The sequence below is a fragment of the Achroia grisella genome, unplaced genomic scaffold (genome assembly GCF_030625045.1).
Source record: "Achroia grisella isolate CSIRO2021 unplaced genomic scaffold, CSIRO_AGI_Agris_v1 utg474, whole genome shotgun sequence".
Lineage (NCBI taxonomy): Eukaryota > Metazoa > Arthropoda > Insecta > Lepidoptera > Pyralidae > Achroia > Achroia grisella.
Genome location: NW_026712878.1, coordinates 3,184,274 through 3,211,930, shown reverse-complemented (window position 1 = coordinate 3,211,930; position 27,657 = coordinate 3,184,274). Strand labels below are relative to the sequence as shown.

The 27,657-nt window shown below is 33.7% G+C and overlaps 1 protein-coding gene across 1 annotated transcript; it reads left to right on the top strand.

Moving 5' to 3' along the window:
• Nucleotides 1–1,065: 1,065 nt before the first annotated feature.
• Nucleotides 1,066–27,657, top strand: LOC131845580 (4-hydroxybutyrate coenzyme A transferase). The gene is made up of 10 exons (XM_059194663.1): nucleotides 1,066–1,471; nucleotides 8,787–8,949; nucleotides 16,417–16,555; nucleotides 17,007–17,097; nucleotides 17,613–17,804; nucleotides 18,487–18,613; nucleotides 19,452–19,540; nucleotides 20,738–20,857; nucleotides 26,521–26,667; nucleotides 27,007–27,657. The coding sequence occupies exons 1-10, from the start codon at nucleotides 1,285–1,287 to the stop codon at nucleotides 27,189–27,191; spliced, it is 1,440 nt and encodes a 479-aa protein (XP_059050646.1). The 5' UTR covers nucleotides 1,066–1,284; the 3' UTR covers nucleotides 27,192–27,657.

Here is a 27,657-nt window from a genome sequence, read left to right as displayed (position 1 = left end):
TCAAAGGAACTATTTCGCCTGTATAAATATTTATACCACTAAAATCTGGATTTTTTTATATGGTAAACATAGATCAAGGAATTTAGGAATAATTTTAAATAATTCTCTATGGTATTCTTAGGCCGTGTAGTAAACAGCCGAAGTCTTATAAAATTTAAAAGAAAGTAATTTACACTATTGACATAATGATTTCTTGCTCAGTATTCTATCTGCTTAATTAAAAATAATAACTAAAGCGTCCTAATTACTGCTAATAGATTAAATTATTGCTTATTAGTAATTTCAGTGACTTGTCTATAATCTCTTGATAATATAAAATTTTGTATTCAGTTTTTTTTTAATAGTTTTACGGTCCTGGAATTTGCCTTTCAGACAAGTTCGATCCTTTTTTATTAGGGTGACCAGATCTGGCAAAATTGTGCGGTTTTAGCACAATTACAATAGAATAAACAAGGGAATGCCATATTTAGAATGTTTTTGTAGAAAGTGATGAAACCATTGTAATAAAAAAATTTCAACGTTAACAAGCAGATTTTACTTATGACTTTTATTAGCAAAGAAAACATGTGCCCGGATAACATTTGTCTTTTATTCCGTTTTTTTTGTTTCGTAGTTAAGCTTAATTATTACTAACACACTATTGTATGATGGCATATAATAATTTGATAGTGTAATAACTCTGACAAACGTAAGTATGGCGTTTATTAAATAATTAAATTTATGTGGGAATTTAGCACAATCAGAAATTTAATTCAGGTCACACGGATTTATTTGCTACGACTTAAGCGCTCTAGTATTTATAGTTGGACAGCTCACTTAGTTTATTAAAAATATACTTAATCCCATATTTTTATTTAAAAGAAACAAAGTAATTAGAATATTCATTACACTTTTAGTTAATTGTTACTAAATTATTTCTCTTATCAAATACAGTGAAATAATTCTATAGTTCGTATTAATTTTTTTTGTTGATTTTCATATCTGTCATTCGAATCATGCTATACTGTGCAAATTATAGTTTTACTCTTCTATAACATTATTATTATTATCTGTTTATTTCTATTCTTTCCTTCAATTCTTCATTCTCTTTAGTTTGTGATTTGGTGTGTCTGTTTGCAGGCGGCATTTTCGCCGGCCGTCTATTTCCTGTTTTCAAAGTCTGTTTAGGGTTTAGAAAATAGAACCACTATTGTCTTTATAGAAAACATTGTCCATTTACATCAAATTATAGTGAAAAAGCTAGTTCTAATTTTAGTAGTAATAAATTAAAATAATAGTTACAAAATGTCTGTGATGGGTAAAACTATTATACCCCATGTATCAAGTCGATTTGGTCGATTTGGTGCCGCGTTGTTCAGTGGTAAATCGAATAGGAACTATTTTACGTATACACAAGAACTATCTCAACCCCTGGATAGGAAACCGGAGATTTTAACTGCAAAAGAAGTATTCCAAAAATGTTTGCAGTCATGTAAGTACCTACTACTTGTTTCATACTTATTTTTTTAGAACCAGAAGTATTGTAAATCATTAATCTATAGTTGTATTATAATTCTAATATTTCCCGCGTCTTCATGCCCTCGGCATCAATAAAATTGCGTCATAGAGTAATTTATATGAATGCTTTTAAATTTGGAAGTCTTGGCTGTGTTCATCAGATTGATGATCCAATTGACAACGATGTTTATGTTCTAGTTTACGTGTCTGATCATGATTCACTACACAGATTCTATTCAGTTACACCTAAACCAGTTTTCAAATTTAAACAATTATACCTACAATGTATTTAGTATTTTACTTTATGACATTGCAGATGGTAAAAGTTATTGTAATAGTGACTTTATTTGAATTCCTTTGCTCTTTTGGAATACCTATAAAAAAGCCATTAACTTTTTATTTTTTAATATTTGTAAATTAAGTCTCTCAAGATTACAATTATTTTTTATATTCCTATATATCTAGAGACTTGTTATTTTATACCTACCTATTAGCCTTGACATTCTGTTAATGTCAATGAATAGTTATTTTTTATTGGTTAAACAAAACCCATCTTCCTTAGAATTGGTTGTTTTTCTCTATAAAAATGCATGCAAATATCCACTAAGTACCAACAATCACCTATACCTATATTTAATCTTATAAAAAAGCTAATTATACTGGTGTCTATTATTAAGTTTTTCTAAATTTGAATTTAAGTGTCAAATTAATTGTAGATATACATTTTATTAGTCCAGATAATATAAACTACTGTATATAAATTAAATAATGAAACAAAATACATTTTTAATACATGTTACTTTGTATTACTGAATACAGTAATAGTTTGTAGCATAATAACATCCACTAGGTCACAATTGTTTAAGTGGTCTAAAGTTCAATATGTCTATACCAAGTATATTGTTTCATCTTTATGTGTATGATAACAAAGTTTATATTTGAATGAACATTGTGATCTTGTAGTGGAGAGCATCAGATTATTCTTAACACTTTGGATTGACTATCTTTCTGCTCAATATGTGCAATGTATAAAGATATAATATAGGTAAATAAATATTTTTATTAAAAGTATAAAGGAGTGTAGATAAATGAAGACTAATTATTATAGAAATAAGAATTAAACAATATAAATTTGTTTTAACTGTTAAACACACTGCATAATACTATAAGAATGAATATGTATTAAAGTATTTAATAAATAATCAAGGTCAACTAATACAGAGTCTACTTCCAAATTAATCAGAGCTTGTGCAGTGAGAACTAGGCAACTGATAGAAGTACTTACAAAGATATTTTTTTGTAAATAAATGTGCAAATAAATCATGAATGCAAATATTTGTATATTATCATCTAAAGTAAGACGGTGTTAAATCACTAAAATTTATCCAATTTCCTTGTTACATTTATACAAAACATATGTAATTGTGTATCTACTTTTGTTTTATTATAGCTGTTCCCGCGACTTTGTCTGTCTGTGTGGAATTTAATTGTATTTTCTAAAATAAAAGTAACCTAAGTTACTCCTCATTACATCAGCTACCTGCCAACAAAAGTCCCGCCAAAAGCGGTCCAGCCATTTCAGAGATTAGCTGGAACAGACAAACACAAAAATTGTAAAAATATTATTTGGGTGTACTGTATTTATATTCATATGCATGTAGTAAAAAACGGTTATTTCAATATTACAAACAGACACTCCAATTTTATTTATATGTATAGATAACTGTGCCTTATTGTGCCCTTAATGCAAATATAATTTTTTTATCTATCTATCTAAATATATATATATATATATACTAGCTGTCCCGGCAAACATTGTTTTGCCTTAAAATAAAATAAAAAAATTTAGGGGTGGACTACCCCTAACATTTAGGGGGATGAAAAATAGATGTTGGCCGATTCTCAGACCTACTCAATACACTCACAAAATTTCATGAGAATGGGTCAACCTGTTATGGAGGAGTATGGGAATGAAAACTGTGACACAAGAATTTTATATATAAAATATATGGAGTCTGTATTAACACAATAAAATAATAGTAAAAATTTCTAGAACAAAGTAATTCCTCATGTTATTAATGTAATATTACTAATAATATATTTTATAATGACTAATAAGCCAACAGCCCACCAGATGGTAAGTGGTAAACAGTACCACATCCACCAAATTGTCGTGACACCCATCATACTCCTGCATTGCTATTCTGGAGGGCTAACATGATCCCTTTTTACCCTGTAATGTCACTGACTTTACTCATCCTACAAGTGGAACATTGAAGTAGATGAGACTGAGATATCCACATTAGATGTCTTTTAACAAAATCTACATAAGTATATTATTTAAATTACATTGATGTACAGTCATGTCTAGTATAACTCTCTTTGCCGCCTACTTTATTTTAATTCCTAAGGCTGTGTGGAAAATATTGCTTTAGCGGTAAGACCTAGACCTAGTACCTTCTTTCTTTAATTATATTTTTTCAACTGTCTTTGGCAGCAGTGGTAAGAGATCCACCAACAAGAGTGTAACTCTTAAATGATAAATTAATGAATGATCTTCTTTTAATGTTGGTGCAATATAGGAATATATAAAAAAAATATATGTATATATGACAAATTATTTCACACTAACCTTGACAAATCTAAACATTACTATGTTTACCTACTTTTATTTTTGTATCAATGTGTTTTTATTGGATATCATTGGCATGTTGCCCAGACTGTTATTATGAGATAGTAAACATTAGGAATGTTTGTACTTAAAAAAAGTATAAAAAAACTACAGATTAGCTTTTTGTGTCACCTATAACATGTTCAATATCATTCAAGTTTATATTCTAATCTTAAGGTGCATCCATATTGACATGATGTAACTAACATCAATGATTAAAAAAAGTTCAAAGCTAAAGTAAAACATATTTCATATTAGGACATTTATCTCACACTTATAGTTTATTTTTTTAATATTAAATTCCAGGCTTGTTACCTTTATTAACACATATGTGTGCAATTTTGTTAACAATTCAGTTGAGAAGAACTGGCAAGAAACACAGTTATTTTTTTATCAGTCTTTTAATGTACTCAAAAGGTTTAATTTAAAAAATGTATATTGAAATGTTATTATTTTATATATATATTAGTTAATTAATAGGATTTTTATATAAACTGCAAGAATACACATGTTTATTGGTCCTTATTAGCATAATGTAAACATTTTTAATATTTATCTTTATGGTGATAGAATATCACCACATTCAAAATGTACACACAACCCAGATGAATAGTATAAAGTATACACTTCAGAATAGTTATCTTTATCATTTTACCTTAACCACACTCAAAATACATATGTTAACTGAAATATTAAGAAAATATACAGTGTCTGATTACATATATTAGTTGGTTATAAATATGTTAATCTCCTTAATATTAAGTATGTGGAGATAATGACTGCATAAAATTTATTTATATTATCAGGTATATAACATATATATATATACTGGTAACCTAACACTCGTAACCAACTGATTCGTTTTAAATAATATTTTTTTACATTTTATCTGCCTATTCTCACTATAAAAACAAACAATAAATTGAACTTAAGTTCAATAGTTATTAAAAATGATTAAACGCGTCTGCGTCGTTCTGTTTTAGTGTGGTAGTACCTTTAGAGTTTGAACTTGGTGTAATATTCAATAATTTTTATGGGTGTAATTAAATAATGATTATTAGTGATAAAATAGAGTTATTATTAGATTCATTGATGAATGTAGTGTATGTATAATGGCATAATTATATTTATGTTATTCAGTAAAAAACGGGGTTAAAAAATAGTACCTACTATAATAAGGGGAAAAAATGTGTACTATTTCTATTATAATATTGTTAACGTTTTTATGGGAAAAGTGAAGTCTATAAAGATTGCTACGATTAGAAAAATTCTTTTACTGTTTTTTTTAATGTATGGATAAAGCGCACTCATCTGCGCTTACTGTGGACGCTGGCGGAGTACCAGTGGAGGATTATAATAGGATGAACATGAAGTCAGGTCGATTAGCGCATTACGTTGAATTCATCAGGAATAAGTATGATGGTTTCCAGGGCACCACTTGGAGGTCCAACTGGCCTGTGGAAACCTGGTTATTATTTACTTCTTATAGCATTCTGATAGTGGAAGACTTGTCAAAACCGGTCCAGTTGTTTCGATGATTAGCAAGAACAAATTGACAGACAATTTTTATTAAGTTACGCATACCATTGCCTTATGCAACGGTATGCGTAAAAAATTGTTTAGTACAAACAGGCACTTCATATTTATTTATTTGTATAGATTTACGCGTACATATTATAAATTATTTAGATAAGAGTATTTGTGTAAGCTTTTTTAATGAATGTTATAATAAATATGTCATATCAGCGGGTTTGTTTATTACGATATTGGTTAGAAAATATTATTTTTTTATACTGACGGTAATCTTAATATGACCTTTGCACTAAATAAACTCGCTAGTTGCTACACAAACAGTACACACAATATACAAGTTGTAGAGATCAGCATCTGCTTCTTCCTTATCCCATTTATTTGCGGTCGACGTAATATATTAGAGTAGCAAAGAAAATGATTAAAAAGTTAAAAGGATTTGCTTAATTTTTTTTGCAATTAGGCGTTGGACGTCTGTGTATTCGTTTGTTTGTGGCATCGTTTCCTAAACGAATTGATCGATTATTATGCGTTTGATGGCTGACATGATCGGGATAGTTCTTAATGGCAATTTATTAGTTTTTTTTTATTCTGAATCTATTTCAGGTGTTACTTAATAATTGAAATAACACAAGTTTCTTGCTTCCGTGCTGAAATGATGATAATGATTAATAAAGATTATTTCTTGAGGGCTTCGGTGGTCTAGCACTTTAGCACACCACTTTACTTCTGGTGGTTGCGAGTTCCATTCCTCGCATGATGCAAACATTTGTATTCATGAGTATGATTGTTTGTATCGGTCTGGGTGTTTTCTATGTATTTACAAAAAAATATAAGTATTTATATCAGTTGTCTAGTACCCATAACACAAGTTCTGCTTACCATGAGACTAGATGGCGCTGTGTTAATTGTCCAGGGTTATTATTTATGACTATTTATATTTATACTTGTTTACTTTGTTTTAGAGTATTTTGCGATGTACCTACAATCTAAATCTACAGTTAAATCGCATGAAAATTTACAAGGAAAACGTATTGAAATACACAATGTATACAAATTACATCATTATGTAAATATGTCACAAATGCAACCAGGTCGAGTACGACCAGTTATATTTTAGAAGCTTATCTTTACATTTTTAAATACAACCATAGTTTTATTTAATACCCGTTGATATCCGCGACTTTGTCTATGCATGCCTGATCTAAATGTATATATATACATTTAGATCAGGCATAGACAAAGTCATAGATATATATATGTGCCTACACTTGTATGAAAAAGAGCGAGCACAATAGATCTATGAGGTTACAATGTTACAGGTAAGCACCTGACAACAGGCCAAACAACCTAATAAAAAAAAATACACTTTTAATATTTGTATTAACACTTAAGACTTTTCCATTATTACGTCTCCAGATAACAGATTTAAGTTCAGTGTAAAGTCAGTCCATGTTACGACTCCGCGTCGAATGTACGCGTTACTAATATGCCATGTACACATTATCCAATAAACTTACTGATGTACAATTATTACACTTCATCACAACATACACAACTTTACAGCGGTGTATATATAAATATAATTGTACTGTATTTAAATAATAATTTGAATAAAAAGTTAATTTGCATTTCACATTTAATTTGGCCGTTCCCGCCATTTTACAATACAGACTCTATCAACTGCACAGAGTACGTTACAATCATCATAGTTTATATTTATACTATGTATATGATTATATCTTATACAAAGATTATACCAAAGACTATATATATTACTATAATATATATATATTCTGTATATGTATTCATTTATATATGTATAGGTATATAGATAATGGATTGTTTTTATATTTTTCATTAATAGTTCAAATTCTTTATTTTTTCTACACATAGTCACCACACATTTTGACGACTATTTATAACAATATTATCAGTTTACAATGCAAATGTTCATTATTAAAGTCCATATTACATAAACATTAGATAGCCTTCAGTGATTGTAAGGTCGGGGTTAATATTCTTTACTCACATCGTTGCCAATGTTAGATAGAGAACCGTACATGAATCAAGATTGCTTTCTTTCAACCAACTTTAATAATATAATATCAGAAATAACGCCAAGTAGTCTCAAGCTAAAGCGTTTATAATATTAATAAGATAAAACCTGATATTTATAAGCGGCTAAAATGTCCTACATAAATGACTTTTCATTTATTTTGTAATTACATAGAATACATAGAAAACACCCAGACAGATACAAACTCATGAATAAAAATGTCTGTATAGTCCGAGCATCGAACCCTCGGTCATTGAAAGTAAAGTTGTCTGTATGTTTTCTATATATATTATGTATTTATAAAAAACATGTATTTAAGTATTTAATGTATGTATTTATATCAGTTGTCTAGTACCGATAACAAAATGTGAATTGTCTAGGTGTATTATTAATCAAATCAATGAAAAATCATTCCTTCATGTCACGTCAAGGTTTACCTTATTGTAATATTATAAACGCAAAAGTTTATGAGTATGGATGGATGTTTGTTACTCTTTCTCGCAAAAACTACTGAACGGATTTTTATGAAACTTTATAGCTTATTTTAATTATAAATTTCATGGAGGTAAAACCGCGGGCACAGCTAGTGTATTAATATTTTTCCCTACCGACCAATTCAATATACAAATTCAATTAAGAACTGGCAAGAAACTGACTCAATGTCTTTTTTATATGACAGTATGTATATTCACAGTGTATACATATATAGGTATTTATGTCTAATATTAAATGAAAATCATTGTGTACTATTATTTCTACGATTCCTCGTTGGTCTAGCGGTATAGCACACCGCTTTACTTCCACTGGTCGCGGGTTCGATCCCTGGCACGGTGCAAACATGTGTATTCAAGAGTATGCATGTTTGTATCGGTCCAGGTGTTTTTATGTATATTACGGATACATTTACAAAAAAAAATCTTAGTATTTGTATCAATTGTCTAGTACCCATAACACAAGCTATGCTTACCGTGGGACTTAATGACGCTATGTTAATTGCCAGCAGGGTTATTTATTATTATTTGTTTACAGCTCAGACGGTGTTCGTCCAAGGTGCTGCAGCGACTCCAAGCTCGCTCCTCACAGCGATGACGGAAGTGGGCAAAAGCAGCAGTCTCCAAGGCATCAAAGTGGTCCACATGCACACCGAGAACGAGGCGCCCTACGTTGCGCCGGAATGCAAAGATATATTTAGGTTAGTAGCAAATCGTTAATAAGTGGTTTAAAAGCAACAGAAATATGCAAATCTTAAAAGCACTGGTTATAAGGCCTCCATATTACATGTTTCTAGCTCATTATTAGATCCTGAATTAATAACAACGGGAGCAATTGAATCAAAGTCCACAGTGGAGAAGATACCTATGAATACATAATGCTACACTTCCCTGCCCACTCGGGTTGAGTGTAGTGCCACGTTTACACTCGGCCCGAGTGGGTAGGGAAGTTAGCAGGAAGTGAGCAGCGCGACAGTGTAAAGACGATACTTCCCATGCCATTGGCGCTGTCACACGCGCAGCTCGGCGCTGCCTCGATTGTCGGTTTCTCGTGCGCGGAAAGGACTGGCAGCGTGTGTTTACATTCAGCCCTCTCGCTCGTCGCCCGGCAATATTTCCGGCAGCGGGAGTGGCAGAGGAAGCGGCTGATTGTAAACGTAGCATAAAACTACATAGGTATTTTTTTAACATTAATAATTAATATTACAAATGCTAAAGTAACTCTGTTTGTCTCACCGATCTAAATTAAATTTGGTACACTGGAAATCTATTAGTCTAGTCACCTGAGAATGGACATAGGCTTTCTTTTCTTTTTAATGCAAAAAAGCGTTATAAGGGGTTGAAAGGGTAGATGAGAGTTTGTATTGAAGTATCGTCATTTTTAAAGGTAGAAGTTAAATTATTTTTTAGGCTGTTGATTTAATACAAATAAATAAATATGACATTCAAAGTTTGTAATACATTTACCCTTAAAATAAAATAGGAGTGGAAGTTTGTATGGAAATTCGTCATTCGTTGACTACTCAACGCGGACGAAGTCGCGGATACAGCTAGTGTTTATATAAATGGATTATTTCCTATTTTTCGTCGTCGATCTCATATTGTATTATTTTACTGATAAAGGCTATAACAGAATAGCAGAGAGGGTGGACTCACTGCCCTCACTGAGTTATAGACCGTTTTGTCTCATTCATTAGTTTTAAATTACATTATTGTATGGGCAATGTTGTATTGTGTGAAAAGTTTTTGTTTGCGACAAATAAAGATTATTATTATTGTTTTTATTTCGTCACTACAAACAATACGTAAATATATTATAATAAACAATGATTGTTTGCAGGCAATCATCAGGGTCATATATTTAGCTGACTTTTTGTATGTTATGTTATAAAAAAGAAGATGTTTGTAGCTATTAGCAACCGGACTATATGTATTGCTATTAATAAGAATGTAAACGAGATAGCAGAGTTTGAACTTTGAATCAATAGACTTTGGTAGACGAAATCAGCATAGTATGTAGGTATAGTACGAGTATGTATGTATATACTTAAACTAAAGTCCGTATCGTAACTAATAATACTATAAAATAATATAACAATTTTTTTACTATATTTAATGCTAGACATATGTTTTCTGTTTATTATTGCGTTTCCACAAAAAAACGAGTAGACTTTTTTTATGATATATAGGTGTATTTTATTTATAGATTATTTTAATTTCTTGTAGAATCTTAGACAGTATGTACAAAAAAAATTTCGCTGCTGCTATTTGATAGCTTATATCTTTTAAATTACGTAACGATTTTAATGTAATTTTCAGCAATAGATAGAGTGCTTCTAAAGGTAAGTTTATTTGTATATTACATGTGTGTTATAGTATAGACAAGTCGTGAAATTCAAAGTTTTGTAATGCATCCGTCCGAAGCCGGGACGGGTCGTTAGTAAACTATAAAGTCTGTATCGTAACTAGTAATCAGGCATGTTATGGATATGAAATTTCGGATACGGATAGGTTTCGGATATAGGAATTGATTATTATACCGGACACGGATACGGATGTGGATATTATGTCGAAATTATTTCGGATTATCCGTTAGTTTCGGATAATTTCGGTTACGGATATGAATTTTTTAAGGAATTTCAAAAGTAAAATACAAAAACTAATAAAATGGTTACATAAGGCGTCTCAATTAGATATTAACCGAAACTTTTATTTCGGATTCAGTTACGGTTACGAATATTTTTTTATATCGGATATCCGATAGTTTCGGTTTCGGTTACGGAGCTCCCTGGTTTTCAGCAATAAATAGAGTGCTTCTATTTATTGTGTTAGGTATAGGTTTATTTGTATGTTACATGCGTGTATAGAACAAGTCGAGAAATTCAAAGGTTTCTAATCCATCCGTGCGAAAACGGGACGGATCGTTAGTAAACTATAAAGTCTGTATCATTACTAGTAATATATAAAATAATACGCCCAGAGAGCAACAGCGACTTTGTAAACTAGCTATCCGCCCTGGCTTCGCACGGGTGTACATGTATTATACATATCTATTACTGAAAATACAGGCAGTCCTCGTACTTACGGCATGTTAGGTTCTCGAAATACGCGACGTAAATCGAAACGACGTAAGTCGAGACATATTTTTTCATATGTTTACATGTAAAACTCAAGGGTTAGGTTCCACACGGACTCGAAATAATAAAAAAAACTGCATTTATAACAAAGGACGTACTTTATTATTAAAAGTAAGTTCTTAAAATAATTATATATTATGCACTTATGAAATTGCTAGTTATTTTTGGTATTTGTGTGTTATTAATTTTAATAATAAGTAAAGCTTTATAAGCCAAATTATTGTTTGAACAGTACTGTTTCACTTCAGGTATAAAATGCTTAGTAAACCATTCTTCAAAAAGTATTGATGTAACCCATGCCTTTGGATTAGCCTTCCATATAACTGGAAGAGTGACGTAATTTTTGAGAGCTCGAGGATTTTCAGACCTATAAACTAAAAGGGGTTTCAATTTAAGATCACCTTCAACATTCGAACCCAATAACAACGTCAAACGATCTTTAGCCGCTTTAAATCCAGGCATGACTTTTTTTGTACGAGAGGGCATTTTTTTCCAAAACAAACCAGTTTCGTCCACGTTAAAAATTTGTTTAGGCATAGTCTCCACTTTCGAAATTTCCTTTAATATTCCAGGAAAACTCTGAGCAGCCACATGATCGGCACTATATATTCTCCTTGCACTCGAATGTTAAACGAATATCTCGTTTTAAAGCGCATGAACCATCCGCGACTGGAGAAAAACATTTTGTTTCGTCACTATTATTCTCGCCACGTTTATTTTGCAGTGTGTTGATGATACTTATTTTGTATAATAGCCAAACTTAGAGGAACCCGTCGCTGAGATCGAATCCAATTGTACAACAGTTTTTCCATTTCATAAATTAAAGCATTCCTTTTGCGTATAATAGTGCTGTTTGAAGAGACGGAAGGAAGAGCTGTTAAGAGTTTTTCTTTATCTTTCAATATTGTTTGTACCGTCGTGCGTGATAAATTAAGTTCTCGTCCAATAGATGAAGTCGAATAACCGCGATCTTTGAGTTTTAAAATCTTGATTTATCCATTGTAATTGACTTTCTTACTCTCTTCTTCACTTTATTATTACTGTCTTGTTTAGGTGGCATTGTTTAAAATTCACTTAAATATGTATGTAAACACAAAAACTGTCAAAGATGCAAAAAAACTAATTTATTACGTCTTGATTGTCCGTTGTCCCTGAATGTACTAAACAAAATCAGCGACATCAAGACGACACCGCGCCCCTAACATTGACCTTGCGACAAGTGTATATGCCGGAAATCGAAACAAATGACGTATGCTTGAGGAATAGTGTCAAAATATTGTTTGACGTAACTTGAAACGACGTAAATCGAAACGACGTAAGTCGAGGACCGCCTGTACATTAAAATCCATTACTTAGTTTAAAAAATTAGCGAGCAGACAGCAGAAGTTACTTCATTTTATACTATTTAAAGATAAAGATTCAAGACTTTGACTTAACAATGACGGTAATTTAAAAGATATAAGGGAACAGACAGAAGCGGTGACTTTGTTTTGTACAATGTAAAGATACAATACAATACAATGTAAAAATAAATCATATTATTATTATTATTACTGTAACATGTCCTACGAAGCAAGGTGGTTGGCGGATAAATGCAGACAGACTACTTTGTACAAGCGGTAAGCGAATATGTGCAAATACTAGGCATGTCGGAATATCAACTGTTATTTAACATTCAGTTAGTCGCTTGTTATCTGACGTACTTCTGAACGTATCAATGTAAACACCACGTCAATAATATCGCCCCTGTATTTCATTAGAAACTCAAAATGCGACGACGTATCGTTATTGGAAAGGTAAATTTGCATTTACTGACTTTCTCCCCTCCGATCGATCCCCCATGCAATTCAAGCGGGGATCGAAATTACGACGGACTGAGCCGAGGTTGGAACCCCTAGCGATCCTCAGGCTAAAGTCGTATCCGTCAGGCGGGAGTTGACCTTCAGTCTCTCCATAAGTCCTTCCGCAGATTTGGAGTGCCATCTGCATCCTATCACCATCCCCTCCACCACCACGGAATTAAGGTTGAATTTTAGTGTCCCAAATTTAGACACGGGGCATAGAAACCTTATTATTCATTAATTTGTTGTCGTGCACTGGCCGTGACGTCACACGGGCGTGGCGCCTGCGCAAAGGTTCAAAGATATTCCCACTCAGTTATAAATAGAAAGCGAATGTGTAATCAAACGCATCCTTGCACTGTATATTTCTGTCACTTAAACAATCGCATATATTGTACTAAATATTTGCTGTGACATAATAATAATTACCTCTTTCTTCAGAAACCTTAATATATCCTTCTTAAAAAATCGAGTGCATAGCGCACTCCAAACCTCATACAGTAGTCAAACATAGACCCATCTGAGAAATGGTTACCTCGGCAGGTATTCATTCCGGCATATATCCTTCTTAAAAAACCTCATACAGTAGTCTAGTGAGAAAACCTCGGCAGGTATTCATTCCGGCATAAAAGTGTACGCGGGAGGAAGCTCCTCTGAAACCGCACCGTCCGAGATATCATGTTACGTTTACATTCAGCCGCTTCCCCTGCCACTCGCGCTGCCGGAAATAATACCGGGTGACAACTGAGCGAGAGGGCTGAATGTAAACACACGCTGCCACTCGCGCTGCCAATCCTTTGACTCGCGCACGAAAAACCGTGCAGCGCGAGTGGCAGCGCCAATGGTATGGAAAGTATCGTGTTTATACTCTAGCGCTGCTCACTTCCCTGCCCACTCGGACTGAGTGTAAATGGGGCGTTAGGTTGTAGTTGAGGGGATGAATTCCTGTCGATCTGAGTCCAAAATAGCAGAGGGCAAACCTACCATCTCTCGGATTAGTTTTTAGTATGATAACGGTGTTTGTTTGATTATTCAACTTTTGTATTGTATAATACAGTTGAGTGTGATAAATGATAAGAATATATGCGTACGTATGTGATACGAGTCGGTACTGTATCTTGACGACTATGAAGTTATCATTTTTACTGTCTTAGATAATATTACTTTGTACTTATTATTTTCCGGTGATATTGCTTATCAGTGATCAAAGATTTTTACTGACCTCAGTTCGATTTTGATTTCCATATGAAGAAATTTATTAGTATACTAGCTGTCACGGCAAACGTTGTTTTGCCATATAAATTAGTAACGCTATAAAAAAATAAGGGGTTGGTGGTAGAAGGGTGAATATTTAGGGTTGTATGTATTTTTTAATGACACATACTAAAAATATATATATAAGTGTATAATATGAATGTGGATGGATGTAAAGGGAGGGGACAAAAAAATGGATTGTGTGAAAGTTGATATGAAAAAAAAATGTTCAGATATGGACTGATAGAGAGATAAAGAGAATGACATACTACGCCGACCCCAAATAATGGAATAAAGGCAAGGCAATGATAATGATGATACTAAAAAAATATAACTAAAAAAAATTTGCCCAAAACATAAAAAAAATAATGTTAGGGTTGGATAACCCTTATCACTTAGGGGTATGAAAAATAGATTGTAGCCGATTCTCAGACCTATTGAATATGCATATAAAATTTCATAAAAATCGATCAAGACGTTTGGGAGAAGTATAGTAACTAACATTGTGACACGAGAATTTTGTATATAAGATTTACACGTCTAGACTGTTTGTGTACCAAATTTAATTTAAATCGGTTCAGTAGTTTAGGCGTGAAAGCGCGACAGACAGAGTTACTTTTTCATTTATACATTTTAGTAAGGCTAACACTCATTCAGTTTTAATGATATTTGTTTAATTTAACAATTTTGTTCGTGTATGTTATCTATTACATACTTATCTGGTTATTTGTACAGCTGTATTTCCAAATATTACAGCTTGGTCCTGAATTATTAACTATCTGATCCCGCGATTTTTTATCGGTTGTTATCGGATTAACGATAGGTTATTTTATGTATGTATGAATGACAGGTGGTGAGAGGGATATTCTTATATAATGGCTAGCTGTTTCCGCGACTTCGTCCGCGTGGAATTTAACTTGGTTTTTCTAAAATAAAAGATTTTTTATAAAAGTAGCCTAAGTTACTCCTGATTACATCAGCTACTTGCTAAAAAAAGTCACGTCAAAATTGGTCCAGCCATTTTAGAGATTAGTCGGAACAAACAGACAGACTGAGAAAATTGTAAAAAAATAGTTTTGTGTATGTACTGTATTTGTATTCATATGCATGTAGTAAAATACGGTTATTTCAATATTACAAACAGACACTCCAATTTTATTTATATCTATAGATAATGGAACTGTCTTATAATGTAATTTTAATTGTTGTTGTATTATAAAAAACACAAGTCCTACATTTTTTTTATTGGGTTGTTTAGGCTAGTGCTACAGGTGCCAGATGTTTTTTTTTAAGGGATGATAATGGATTGGTGCTTCCGCCTGCACTAATGGTTTACGCTGGCGGGGCACCAGTGGAGGATGATAAGATGAACATGAGGTCAGGTCAGTTAGCTCATCGTGACAAATTTACCAGGAATTTATCACAATGGTTTCCCGGGGGAACCGCGTGGAGGTCAACCTAACATGGTACATTGCTAGCAATAAGATCATCAGTCCACATTACTAACAATTCGCTTCCCCTGTAGCCCCTGTAGCAGCTGTAGCACTGCGACCTACATAGATCTATTACGCTCGTCCTTTTTCAGAGTTCGCTACCTAGACCCGTCAGGGACAAGAATTGTAGGATATAAAAATAGAGCGATGGTTTATATCTCCTCGGGAAAGAGTGTAAACTTTCCAAAGGAGATATTTCGTTTATGTGTGGGCTACAGCCACATAGGATGTGTAGTGGCGTTTCCTCTTAAGTTTGGCAGTTATTATTTTTTAATTAAAATTTGAGCGCGTATGACCGCAATCTCACTTGATGTTAAGTGATGATGTGGTCTAAGTTATGCTTAGCCTGAGCAAATGGCTTGTGTGAACTGTCCAGGATTATTATTATTAGGATTCTACACAATATTACTGATATATATGATATATATGAATACAATTTTCAGGTCTGTCTCTCTGTTCATGGCAGCCAATGTACGCAAGTCGGTAGCTGAAGGCCGATCGGACGCCATCCCTATATTTCTCCAGGATATCCCCAAGTTGTTCCACAGGAAAATCATCCAACCCGACATTGCTCTTATTACGGTAAGCAACCATTATTTATAACTAACTGAACGCGCGTGGAATTTTGCACCATTACTTTATTTTTCTAAAATAAAATATTTTTTCTAAAATAAAAGCAGCCTAAGTTACTCTTTATTACATCAGCTACATGCCAAAAAAAGTCCCGTCAAAATCGGTCCATCCATTTCAGAGATTAGCCGGAACAAACAGATAGACAGACAAAATTTGTAAAAAATGTTATTTTGTATTATGTATGTACCATATTTATATTCCTATGAATGTAGTAAAAAGCGGTTATTTCAATATTACAAACAGACACTCCAATCTTATTTATATGTATAGATTTAAATCAAATTACCGAAAGAGGTAAAATCAATCGGAAAAAAATCACGGTTAAGACTATTGAAAAGTGCATAAATTGTAGTTTATTTGAATGAAGGATTTTGTATTTTGTGTATATTTGTGATTTCAGGTATCGCCACCGGATAATCACGGGTACTGCAGTCTCGGTACCTCTGTCGACTGTGTGCGGGCGGCGCTAGTAAACTCCAAGATTATTGTCGGTGAGTGTACCAAAAACTTTATAATTGTTCTCTATGCCAGTGTTTTCAATTTCTGATTTCGCGACCCCTTTACAGGTTAAAATATTCTGGCGACACCCTTGTATCATAGAAAACCAAAGATATTTATGTTAATTAAAACTTATTGCTGTCGCTGTCTGTCCCTATGTATGCTTAAATCTTTAAAACTACACAACGGATTTTGAAGCTGTATTTTGTAATAGAGTGATTCTAGAGGAAGGTTTATCTATATAATACTTGTACACCAGTGCGAAGCCGGTGCGGGGGGTAGCTAGTAAATAAATAAATTATAAAGTAATAATTTGTCTACCCTTCATTTATATTATAAGCCTTTGTGAATAAGTTAATAATAAGCAACCATTATTTATAACTAACTGAACGCGTGAACATCAAATGATGTGAATATATTGTATAAGCATTGTTAGCTATATAAATAGAATAAAATATAATAATAAATAACTAAATAAAATAAAATAATATATATATATTTTTTTCAGCACAAATAAATACACACATGCCTCGTACCTTCGGCGATGCTATCATCCACGTCTCCCATATAGACTATGCGGTACAAGACAACGTACCGTTACCTGAACACGGTGCTGACAAGACGGCGAGCCCTGAAGAGCAGAAGATCGGAGAGCTGATAGGCAAGAATCTGGTTGTGGATGGAGCTACGCTACAAATGGGTGAGTGGGAAAGAAATAGATATTCTCTGAGTGGTACATTACCAATAATCCTCTCGTAACCCATGCTTTCTAAACATAAATCTTAATCTTAAATATAAATAAACCTTTTAAAATAAATACGTAGACTAAATACGGAGGAATATGAAATTTCGCACTCTTATAATTTATACGGAGAAATAGTGTAGAATGGTTTTTTTTAATTATGCATAAAAAGTACATTAAATCATTAAAAAAAAATTACACACACTACTATTAATTTACACGGCTGATAACTAAACGTCACTGTCAAATAATGTCAAGTCTTATATAAGAGAACCTTACTACTTGGATGTATGGGCGCAGTTTCCTTTGCCTTTCCTTTAAATGATAAATAGAACCAAAAAAAAAATTAATTGCGTTGAAACTTATAATTTAAATTAATTATTTCGAATTTCGATTATTGGGCGCCTACTTATACTTTTCCGGCGCCCCCGTGCGCCCCTCCGATCGATCCCCCGTCCAATTCAAATAGGGATCAATATTACGATGACCTGAGCCGAGGTTCGAACCCCTAGTGGTGCCCTCAGGTTAAAGTCGTATCCGTCAGACAGGAGTTGGCCTTCAGCCGCTCCATAAGTCCTTCCGCGGGTTTGGAGTGCCATCTGCACTCGCCCCCTAACTGGCCCTCTATATATATCACCAGGTATCGGCAGCATCCCTGACGCTGTACTGTCGGCACTGAAGGACCACAAGGACCTTGGGATCCACTCGGAGATGTTCAGCGTGGGTGTCATCGACCTCGTCAAGCGTGGATGTATCACTAATAACAAGTATGTTGTTCTTTCATTGTATTTTAAGTTGAATATTCCTTTGCAAAAAAGCTTATTATAAAATTTAAGAATTTGTTAACGATTTATAGAAAACTTAAAATCCATAGCGCTGACAATATTATCTGATTACACTAATAATGAGTGTGTATGTTGATTATCGCATCCCTCTTACTAGTTATACTGTAATTATTTATATATATAAAACAAATCTATTCAAAAGAGCAACACAAGTTTCACGCTCATTCATCTTGTGATGAATCTGCATTCCGAATGAGTGGTAGAATCAAAATATGACTATTCAAAAGTGCTTGTAATGAGTTTATTTGAATAAAGATTACTTCTATTTCTACTTATAATACTAGCAAATTACTAATACCAGTAATGCTATCCCATCTCGAATTATAGTCGTGAACTCGTAAACATATTAATATACATCTAATATATAAAATTCTCGTGCCGCGATATTTGTTACCAAACTCCTCCGAAACAACTTTAATGAGTTTTTTTTAATTTAACGTGCAAAAACTACTACGGAACGGATTTTAATGAAACTTTACAGTACTATAGCTGATACATAAGGATAACATATAAGGCAAAAAAATTCACGCGGGCACAGTTAGTATAAATATGACTATTGTCACGGCACAGACGACATCATCTTCGGCCAGTAATTCTCCTTCATGAAGCATACAGCAGCTTCATATGCAAACAGGGAAAAAAAACCTAAATAACATGTTAAGCGTTGCGACCTCGGCAACTGACAGTGTAAGAGACACTGCTCCATCTGGGATAACGGTCGTGACGTAATTTTTTATTTGTTTTCTGCTATTTATTACAGGAAGACGAAGCATAAGGGACGCATTGTCGGCAGTTTCTTGGTGGGCAACCGGCAGTTGTATGACTTTGTTGACAACAATCCCTTCATTGGTAATATTCTACACAATTATATCTAGTTGCCTTTACACGACACGTCCTTTCATGCGCCATCAGTATCACGCTAATATTAGCGCGGGAAAGCCAGCGCGCGCAATCGTGAGTGACTGCAGTTAACATTTTAGTTCAGTTCAATTAAAAAATATATCAAAATTCTGATGCTTGTACTTTTTTCAAAATTCTTTATATATTTTTTAAATTGCGGTATGTTTTTAATGGGTATACTTTTTTTTTTTAACTGATCAGAAATCTAATAATAAAAGACATTAAAATCCGTTCACTATAATTGGGTTCCGCCGTTTTTCATTTACATATAATGCCTAATTCTTCTTCTTCTTCTTTATTTTAAATGGCCGCCACCAATTTTGATCGGTGATTTAGCCAATGTCATGGTTTGAGAGACACAGTGTAATTTGTTAGCTATATTATTTTAGTTTAAAATATATATTTCGTTCGGGTTCGGTATATTATAATTAAGGACAGCACAACACTTGAGGGACAACAATCAATTATTAGTAAGGTTTTCATTATTAGGTAGAGAATACTAGTTAGTAGGACAATACAAACAGACACTTAATATTAAATTAAGGGGAGCCGGTTGGGAGTTTAATGCCTAATTGCACTGGACTATTCGCTCTATCGCGTCAATCGAAATTTCATGTCATTTCACATTCTTGATTATGATTGTTTGTGAAAAATGTATCCATGTATTTATATCAGTTGTAAGCTAAGCTAAGCTCTGCTTAGCTTGGGACTAGATGGCGCTGTGTGAATTGTCCTGAGATATTATTATTATATATATTATAATATATATATTAATAATTTTTAATTGTATTCCATAGATTTTACTTCTCCAAAGACACATTTAAAATTTATAAATTATTAATAACTCTATACCATCATATTGCATAATACTTAATTATCATAAAAAGGTAATAAAGCACGCACTATTGAAGGACGTAGGAACGCGCGTGCGATCTCTTGTCCTCTTTGATGAAGTGTGATAAAGCTAATCCTAATCTATTCTCCAAATGTAGGGTGTAAGGTTGGTAAGGTTTAAGCCCCACACCACTCTCTTAAACCTAGACATACAGTCATAAATCCCGGCACCCGTGAGATGAATACATGGAATACTAAAAATTATGTCTCGCTCGTAAAGTTCTCGTTTATGTAACGTGTACAATTTCACAGAAATGTTGGAGATTGACTACGTGAATAACACTCACATCGTGTCCTTACAACCGAACATGACGGCCATCAATTCCTGCATCGAGGTAGATCTAACTGGTCAAGTCTGCTCCGACTCCATCGGTGAGATCATACACTAGTTTTTAGTATTATATACCTATATATATATAGTTATCGTTTTAATGTTTATTCGTTACTAGCTTTTGCCCGCGGCTTCGCTCGCTTAAATTTATCCGCTTGGGGCTAGAATTTATCAACATACTTTCTTAGGGGATGCCTACGTCATAGTAGCTTTATGCATGCAAAGTCTCAGCCGGATCGGTTTAAAATTGACAAAATTTCATACAAACTTTCATCCACTATTTTATCCCTTTGGGGGTAGAATTAATCAAAATCTTAGCGGATGCCTACGTCATAAGATCTACCTGCATGCCAAATTTCAGCCCGATCCGTTCAGTGGTTTGGGCTGTGCGTTGATAGATCACTACGTCAGTCACCTTTGAGTTATATATATTTATAGTTAATTAGTTTATAGCATTTCTTTAGTCACTAAAGTTAATAGTTATTAGAATACATAGTAAGCATAGAGTACACACTATTTATATTGTATAAATCTATGTAGTAATACATTACGAGTTTGGGACAAGACTTTTGAAGAAACACAAAGAAGAAGTTCAGGATCTTTTCAAGAAACTTCTGTATGCTAACTTTTTGGGACTATCAAAATTATTTAATGTATACCGTTTTTTTATTAATGATAATGAGATGCTGCACCCGCCTGCGCTAATGGCTTTCGCTGGCGGTGGAAGTTATCACCAGTGGAGGATGATAAGATGAGCATGAGGTCAAATCGGTTATTCCATAGTGACAATTTCACCAGGAGTTTATCATGATGGTTTCCAAGAGGAACCAGATGGCAACCTGACATGTTACATTGCTAGCTATGGGTTTATTTGTCCCTTCCCTTCTCCCCTATGTATAACGTTAGAGAAATAAACTTTAACGCCTGCACCATAGAAATCAAAACTGCAGTCACTATTTAACTAATTGTTATATAATTGATTGATTTAACTACATAGTTGTTAATTTGTTTTTTGGTAAGGAAGAGTGTTTTTAAATAAAATTTAAGAATTTATTGCAACGATTTATAGAAAACTTTTTATTGGTGCTCATAGTGTCGCTGAGCAATATGATTGACTGATTCATCGACGCTAGATAATGACGTCGACCAGTGGTGGTTGATTATGGCGCCTGTGACTTTTAGCATTATACTTCAACAGATTTGCTACTACTGTTTAAAAAAAAACCTATTCCAACAGTTCTTCTTCTTCGTTCCAACACACATATTTTAGAGAATGCCCGCCTAACGATCTTCCGTCCTTATGTCGGCGAATCTGCTTTGCCCGAATGAGTGGTGATGAATCAAAATATGACTATTCAAAAAGTGTTTGGCTTGTAATTGGCGAGTTTTCCATTTGTTCCATAATCTCAGATATATATTCTTTGGACCACCTTGTCCAAAAATGTTGGCGTATTTGTTCTACCCGTTGATATCGTGTCAAGTTTGATGGCGTGAAGTCTTGAACATCAGAGCACGCTACTCAGCCGATCGACCAAGAAATGAGCTGGAAATATAGTCATGAGGATCTGTGGAACATGTTAATGGACGGGAGTTCAAAACAGCTACGACCTGTGTTAATACCGTATTCTTCATATGTTAAATGCTCGTTACCGACTACGCGTCGCAATACATTCTTGCATGAGCGTACACCACTTTCCCACAGACCACCCCAATGAGGAAATAACTTAAATGGAATTTAATTTTTTGACTAATAGCGTAGCAAATAATATCTTGTGAACAATTAGAGAGAAAATTTTGAAATTCATTCATGAGTCCTACAAAGTTAACATATGCCGTTGTCTGAAAACATGTCAGATGGTTTACCACGGCGAGAAATAAATCGTTTGAGACAATAAATACGCGTCTGTTGACAAATCACCTACCAATTCTAAATTAACTGCGCGAGTAGTAAAACAAATGAAAATTGCAACATATGCCTTTATAACGCTTCGATTTAAAATATAAACCGGACCCATGTAATCGACTCCAGAACACATGAATGGACAATCCAGTTACCCGTTGCACAGGAAGATTACCCATAAGGGTGTTAGCGGTTTAGCACGAAAGCGAGCGCATCTAGCACAATTATGTACGGCTGGCAATCATTTACCAATCGGCCAGCCGCTCTTATCGCATACAAGAGAGCCTGTCCCCAGTAGACGTTTGTGTTCCGCATAAAAAATGGTAAATTGATGTTTGCCTGATAATAATATGGGATGTTTTTTGTCGTAAGTAAATGACGAATTACTAAGCCGACCACCTACTCTAATTAAATTATTTTTATCTAGAAATAAATTTAAATTTGATAAATTGTGCGAATTATTTAAATTATTTTTTATTAATGTAGTGTAAATGTCAAAGTAGGATTCCAATTGAACAAAATGTATTAACCTTTGTTGTGATTCATAACTCATCGACACGTACATTTTTATTATTTTTAATTTGTGTGTTATTTATTACAGGAAAATATACGCACAGGTGCGTATCATGCGATTGAGTTGTGAGAATCTATGAAAAGGAAACCAACTCAAATCTTGTGTTATGACTAAGTATGAACTGAATTTGATTTAACCTCGGGTTCAGACAACAGACGACCTGAACTGTCCTCATTCTCACTACAACAAATGGTTGATGAGTTATACTTTGAATCAATTAAAATAGGCGACACGTCCTTTCCCACCATAAATTATTAGTGTGTAGTGTATCTAAGTAGGCACCGCGGGATACTATGTCCGCTGGATTTTGGTTAAAGTGTGCCGCCATGAATGATCGCGTGTTAACTCCTGCAGCGTGTGAGTGCATGAAGTTGATGACGATTCTTTGTGATTGAATATCCACTTGCGCAATGGAAAGCAACCTATATCAAAATCCGATGATCTTGTTATATTTTTCGCGCGATTTTTTATATATTTTTCAAATACAACCTGTAGTTTTTTTAAACTATGAGCGAAAAACACCATGATTTTATGTAGTGTGGAGTATTTTTTTGTATTCGTGACATATGCCCCACCTCAATGTATTCCCGCATAAAAAAAAATTGTTTGTAATTATGTGCGTTCAATCGTTTCTCAAGTGCATAAAATCGATTCAGTGCCTGAGGTTGATTCACCCGTAATTTTCATCCTTAAATATGCGCACACAAAACCTGCCTTCCTTGTGCGCGTTGTGACTATTCGCTCTATCGCGTCAATCGAACATTAGTGACCCTCGTCAATTCCTCAAGTTCATTCTTGAGTCTAATGTGTGAGTAAAATTGCATGAAACTTGTGAATTTTGTGCATATATAGGTTATATCAATTTTGTGTTTTGTATAAATGGACCATTTTCAAGACGAATCTTTCCTTCATCAAGGAGATCCCAGATGGCGGCTGTGTCGACCGATTGTGACCGAGATATTTTATTATATATATTAGAATATATATATATTTATTGATGTTGATTAACTTTGTTGTTATATGTTGTAGCACTAAACATTGAATATTTATATAATTATTAATATTGATGTTACAACTCTATAATCAGATTTCCATCATATTGTTATAATGGACTTAATTGTCATTTATTTTATTGCATAATGATTGTAATGAACGACCGCTGACTACCGCTATCGAGAAGCGCGCGGACGCTGATATAGTTTTTACTTTTGTCCCGTACGCCAAGAACGCGCAGATAGCAAGACCGGTTCACTTGTCCTCTTTGATGCGATTTGTTATCTAATGTGAATAACGTTAAAGCGTTATTTTGCGTGCCTCCATCTATTCTTCAAGTGTGTGTCATCTCGATGTAATAGTGTATTATGTTTACACGAACAGTGCCGACATGCTCTCTTAAACCTAGACAAACAGTCTCGCATAATTTATTTTGTGTGACTATTTTACATCTATCTAAAACTGATAGATATATATATACATTTATAATGGATGTTTGGAATGACACATAGGGCAGGATTTGTAGTGTGTAATTGTATTTTGTTGTGGTTTATTTGACATGGAAGAAACGTTACAGTGTATCACATGCGACTGATTAATGTGTTGTTTTTTAATATTATTGTGCATCAATTGTTTGACATCGATTAACGTTTCTAACATGTCCGCCCTACGACCAACGAAATCAAGCAAATTTTGAGTTTCATACATTGAGAATCACTTGTTAATTATATAATATATATATATAGTTATCGTTCTTGAATGTTTATTCGATTATATAAATAATTAGTGTGTCCCAATGTTCAGTAGGCTCACCGAGAATTTTTAATGCCGTATATTCTTAAGTACAGTGTCGATAGAATTTCTCAATAACTCTCTTAGGTGATTCCTTTGTCAATGGTTGGATTGAAAATAATGCTTTAACGTGGTTATGAATAAGTAATCTATTATTATCATACCTATTTACGAAAACTCCCATGACAAAGGAATAGTTAGCTGCAGAAAACTCTAGTGAGTCTATAACTAATTCAGCGCTACCCTTCAATGATGATTTTAAATAATGAAATTTTTGTATTGCGCTTATTTCTTTGATGTATTAGTGATAGGTAACAATCCCTATACTGCATGCCAAATTTCAAAGGAACCGTCATAGGAAGGTAAAGATAAGGTCGGCAATTTCATTAAATTAAGTGATGGAGAATCTTCGTGCGATTGTCACCAGATAGCAACTCATCAGCCCTAGCAATCACACCGAGTTTATAAATTCTTCCCTATGCTCTAATTGTTCATCGATATCATCAGAATACTCTAAAATTTAACACTTAACTTCATTAAAATCGGTTAATGTAGTAATGCGCCTTGTATTACGTAATTTGAATTCAAGACTTTTTTGAAGAAACACAAAGAAAAGTGATTCTAGTATTTATGCAATTTTGTTAACCTACCTTTAATGAAACTCTTTTGCGTATATATAGTAATTCTAACTTTTATTAGGAGATCTATCAAAATTATTTAATGTAAATACCGATTTCATTTTGTTAATGATAATTTGCGAAATTTGAAGCGTTGACCGTTGACTGTAACTAGGATCGTAATTTGCGTGAAGTATTAACACACGACACTAGAAACGTTGAAAAAACAGTATTAACACAGGTGAAGGATGATTGAGATATCTTGGCTGGTACGTCTTACCGAACTGGTTATTGATGATGTTCGATATCACCATGTGAGTTTATCATAATTGTCCTCCTCTGGTTGCTGGTTGATGAAGAGGACGAAGGTCCAGATGGTTAATTTGTTTTTTGTGTTTTTAAATAAAACTGTGACCTCTCCTCATGAAGGTTTATTTGCAACAACTTAACGTTTTTGAAATTCATCCACCCTTTTTATTGTATCATATGTGTCGCGTGATGAGCTGCTTCTCACTGGTCGATTGACTGATGCCGTCATCGACGCTAGATTTGACGTCGACCATTTAACTAATTGTTATATAATTGATTGATTTAACAATAGTATAAAATATAATCGCCGTCGAAGTCTGTTCGTTTATATCTTTTAAATTACGCAACGGATTTTTATACAGTTTTCAGCAATATATAGAGTGATTCTAGGAAGGTTTATATGTATAATACATGTGTGTTATAAAAGAACAAGCTTTTTAAAAATTTAAAGATTTGTACAGCATCCATGAGAAGCCGGGATTGGTCGCTAGTAATTGATTAATTGATGTACATATTTAGGTACACGCTTCTACTCCGGTTTCGGTGGACAAGTGGACTTCATCCGGGGTGCTGCTGAAGCTGTAGATGGAAAGGGCAAGCCGATCATCGCCCTGGTCTCCACCACCAAAAAAGGAGAGAGCAAGATTGTGCCTACACTCAAAGTTGGTAAGTATTGACACGCAGACTGACGTAAACGGTATTGAGACACTTGTTTTTAAATTTTCGAATAGTACACGTTATTAATACTGCAATTATCTTTAGTAATATTATAAAGAATATGGATGGATGTTTGTTACTCTTTCACGCAAAAACTACTGAACGGATGTTGATGAAAGTTTACAGTAATATAGCTTATACATCAGAATAACATATAGGCTATAAAGTTGTGCCCGGGGGTACAACTAGTACTTACATATATTCAGTACACGATATCACTCAGACCAATTCGGAAAGGAACTTCAACTGCTATATGGAAAGAAAAGTTATACAGCACTTTGATGACAGGTGCCGGCGTTGTAACAACTCGCGCGCACGTGCACTACGTGGTGACGGAGCAAGGCATCGCCCATCTCTTCGGGAAGACCCTCCGACAACGCGCCTACGAGCTGATCAACGTCGCCCATCCCAACCATAGGGAAGCACTAGAAAAAGCAGCATTCGAACGCCTCAAATGTATGCCGTCGCCTTAAAAAAAGACTTCAATTATTATATTTAAAAAAAAAAACGCAAATTTTAGTGACTGACCTGTCAACGAAAGAATATTACTGTTTTATTAAGTTTTTTACCACATAAACAGGCTTTATATGTAGACATGTTATAGTGACTGAATTTTTAATATTAATCCTACTATTTTAGTAGTTTTAGATTTGCACTTTATGAATTGTGACCGGCGATTCGTCAGCTACAAGAGCTTGTTGAATAGATATATAGCAATTTGACGGAAAGGGTACGAGCCGAAATCTAACTGTGTGTGTTTTCTGTGTGTTATATGCATTTATATTAAAATGTACAGTACATTAAGTACTGAATCATTCTTAAGTCATCCCGTACAAGCTTTGCTTACTTTTGGTAGTTTTGGTCTAGATGACGCAAGGTGGAAACAGGTTTATTTATTTTGGTTAGTCAAGTGACTATTCTGTTCAAATTTTATAAAAA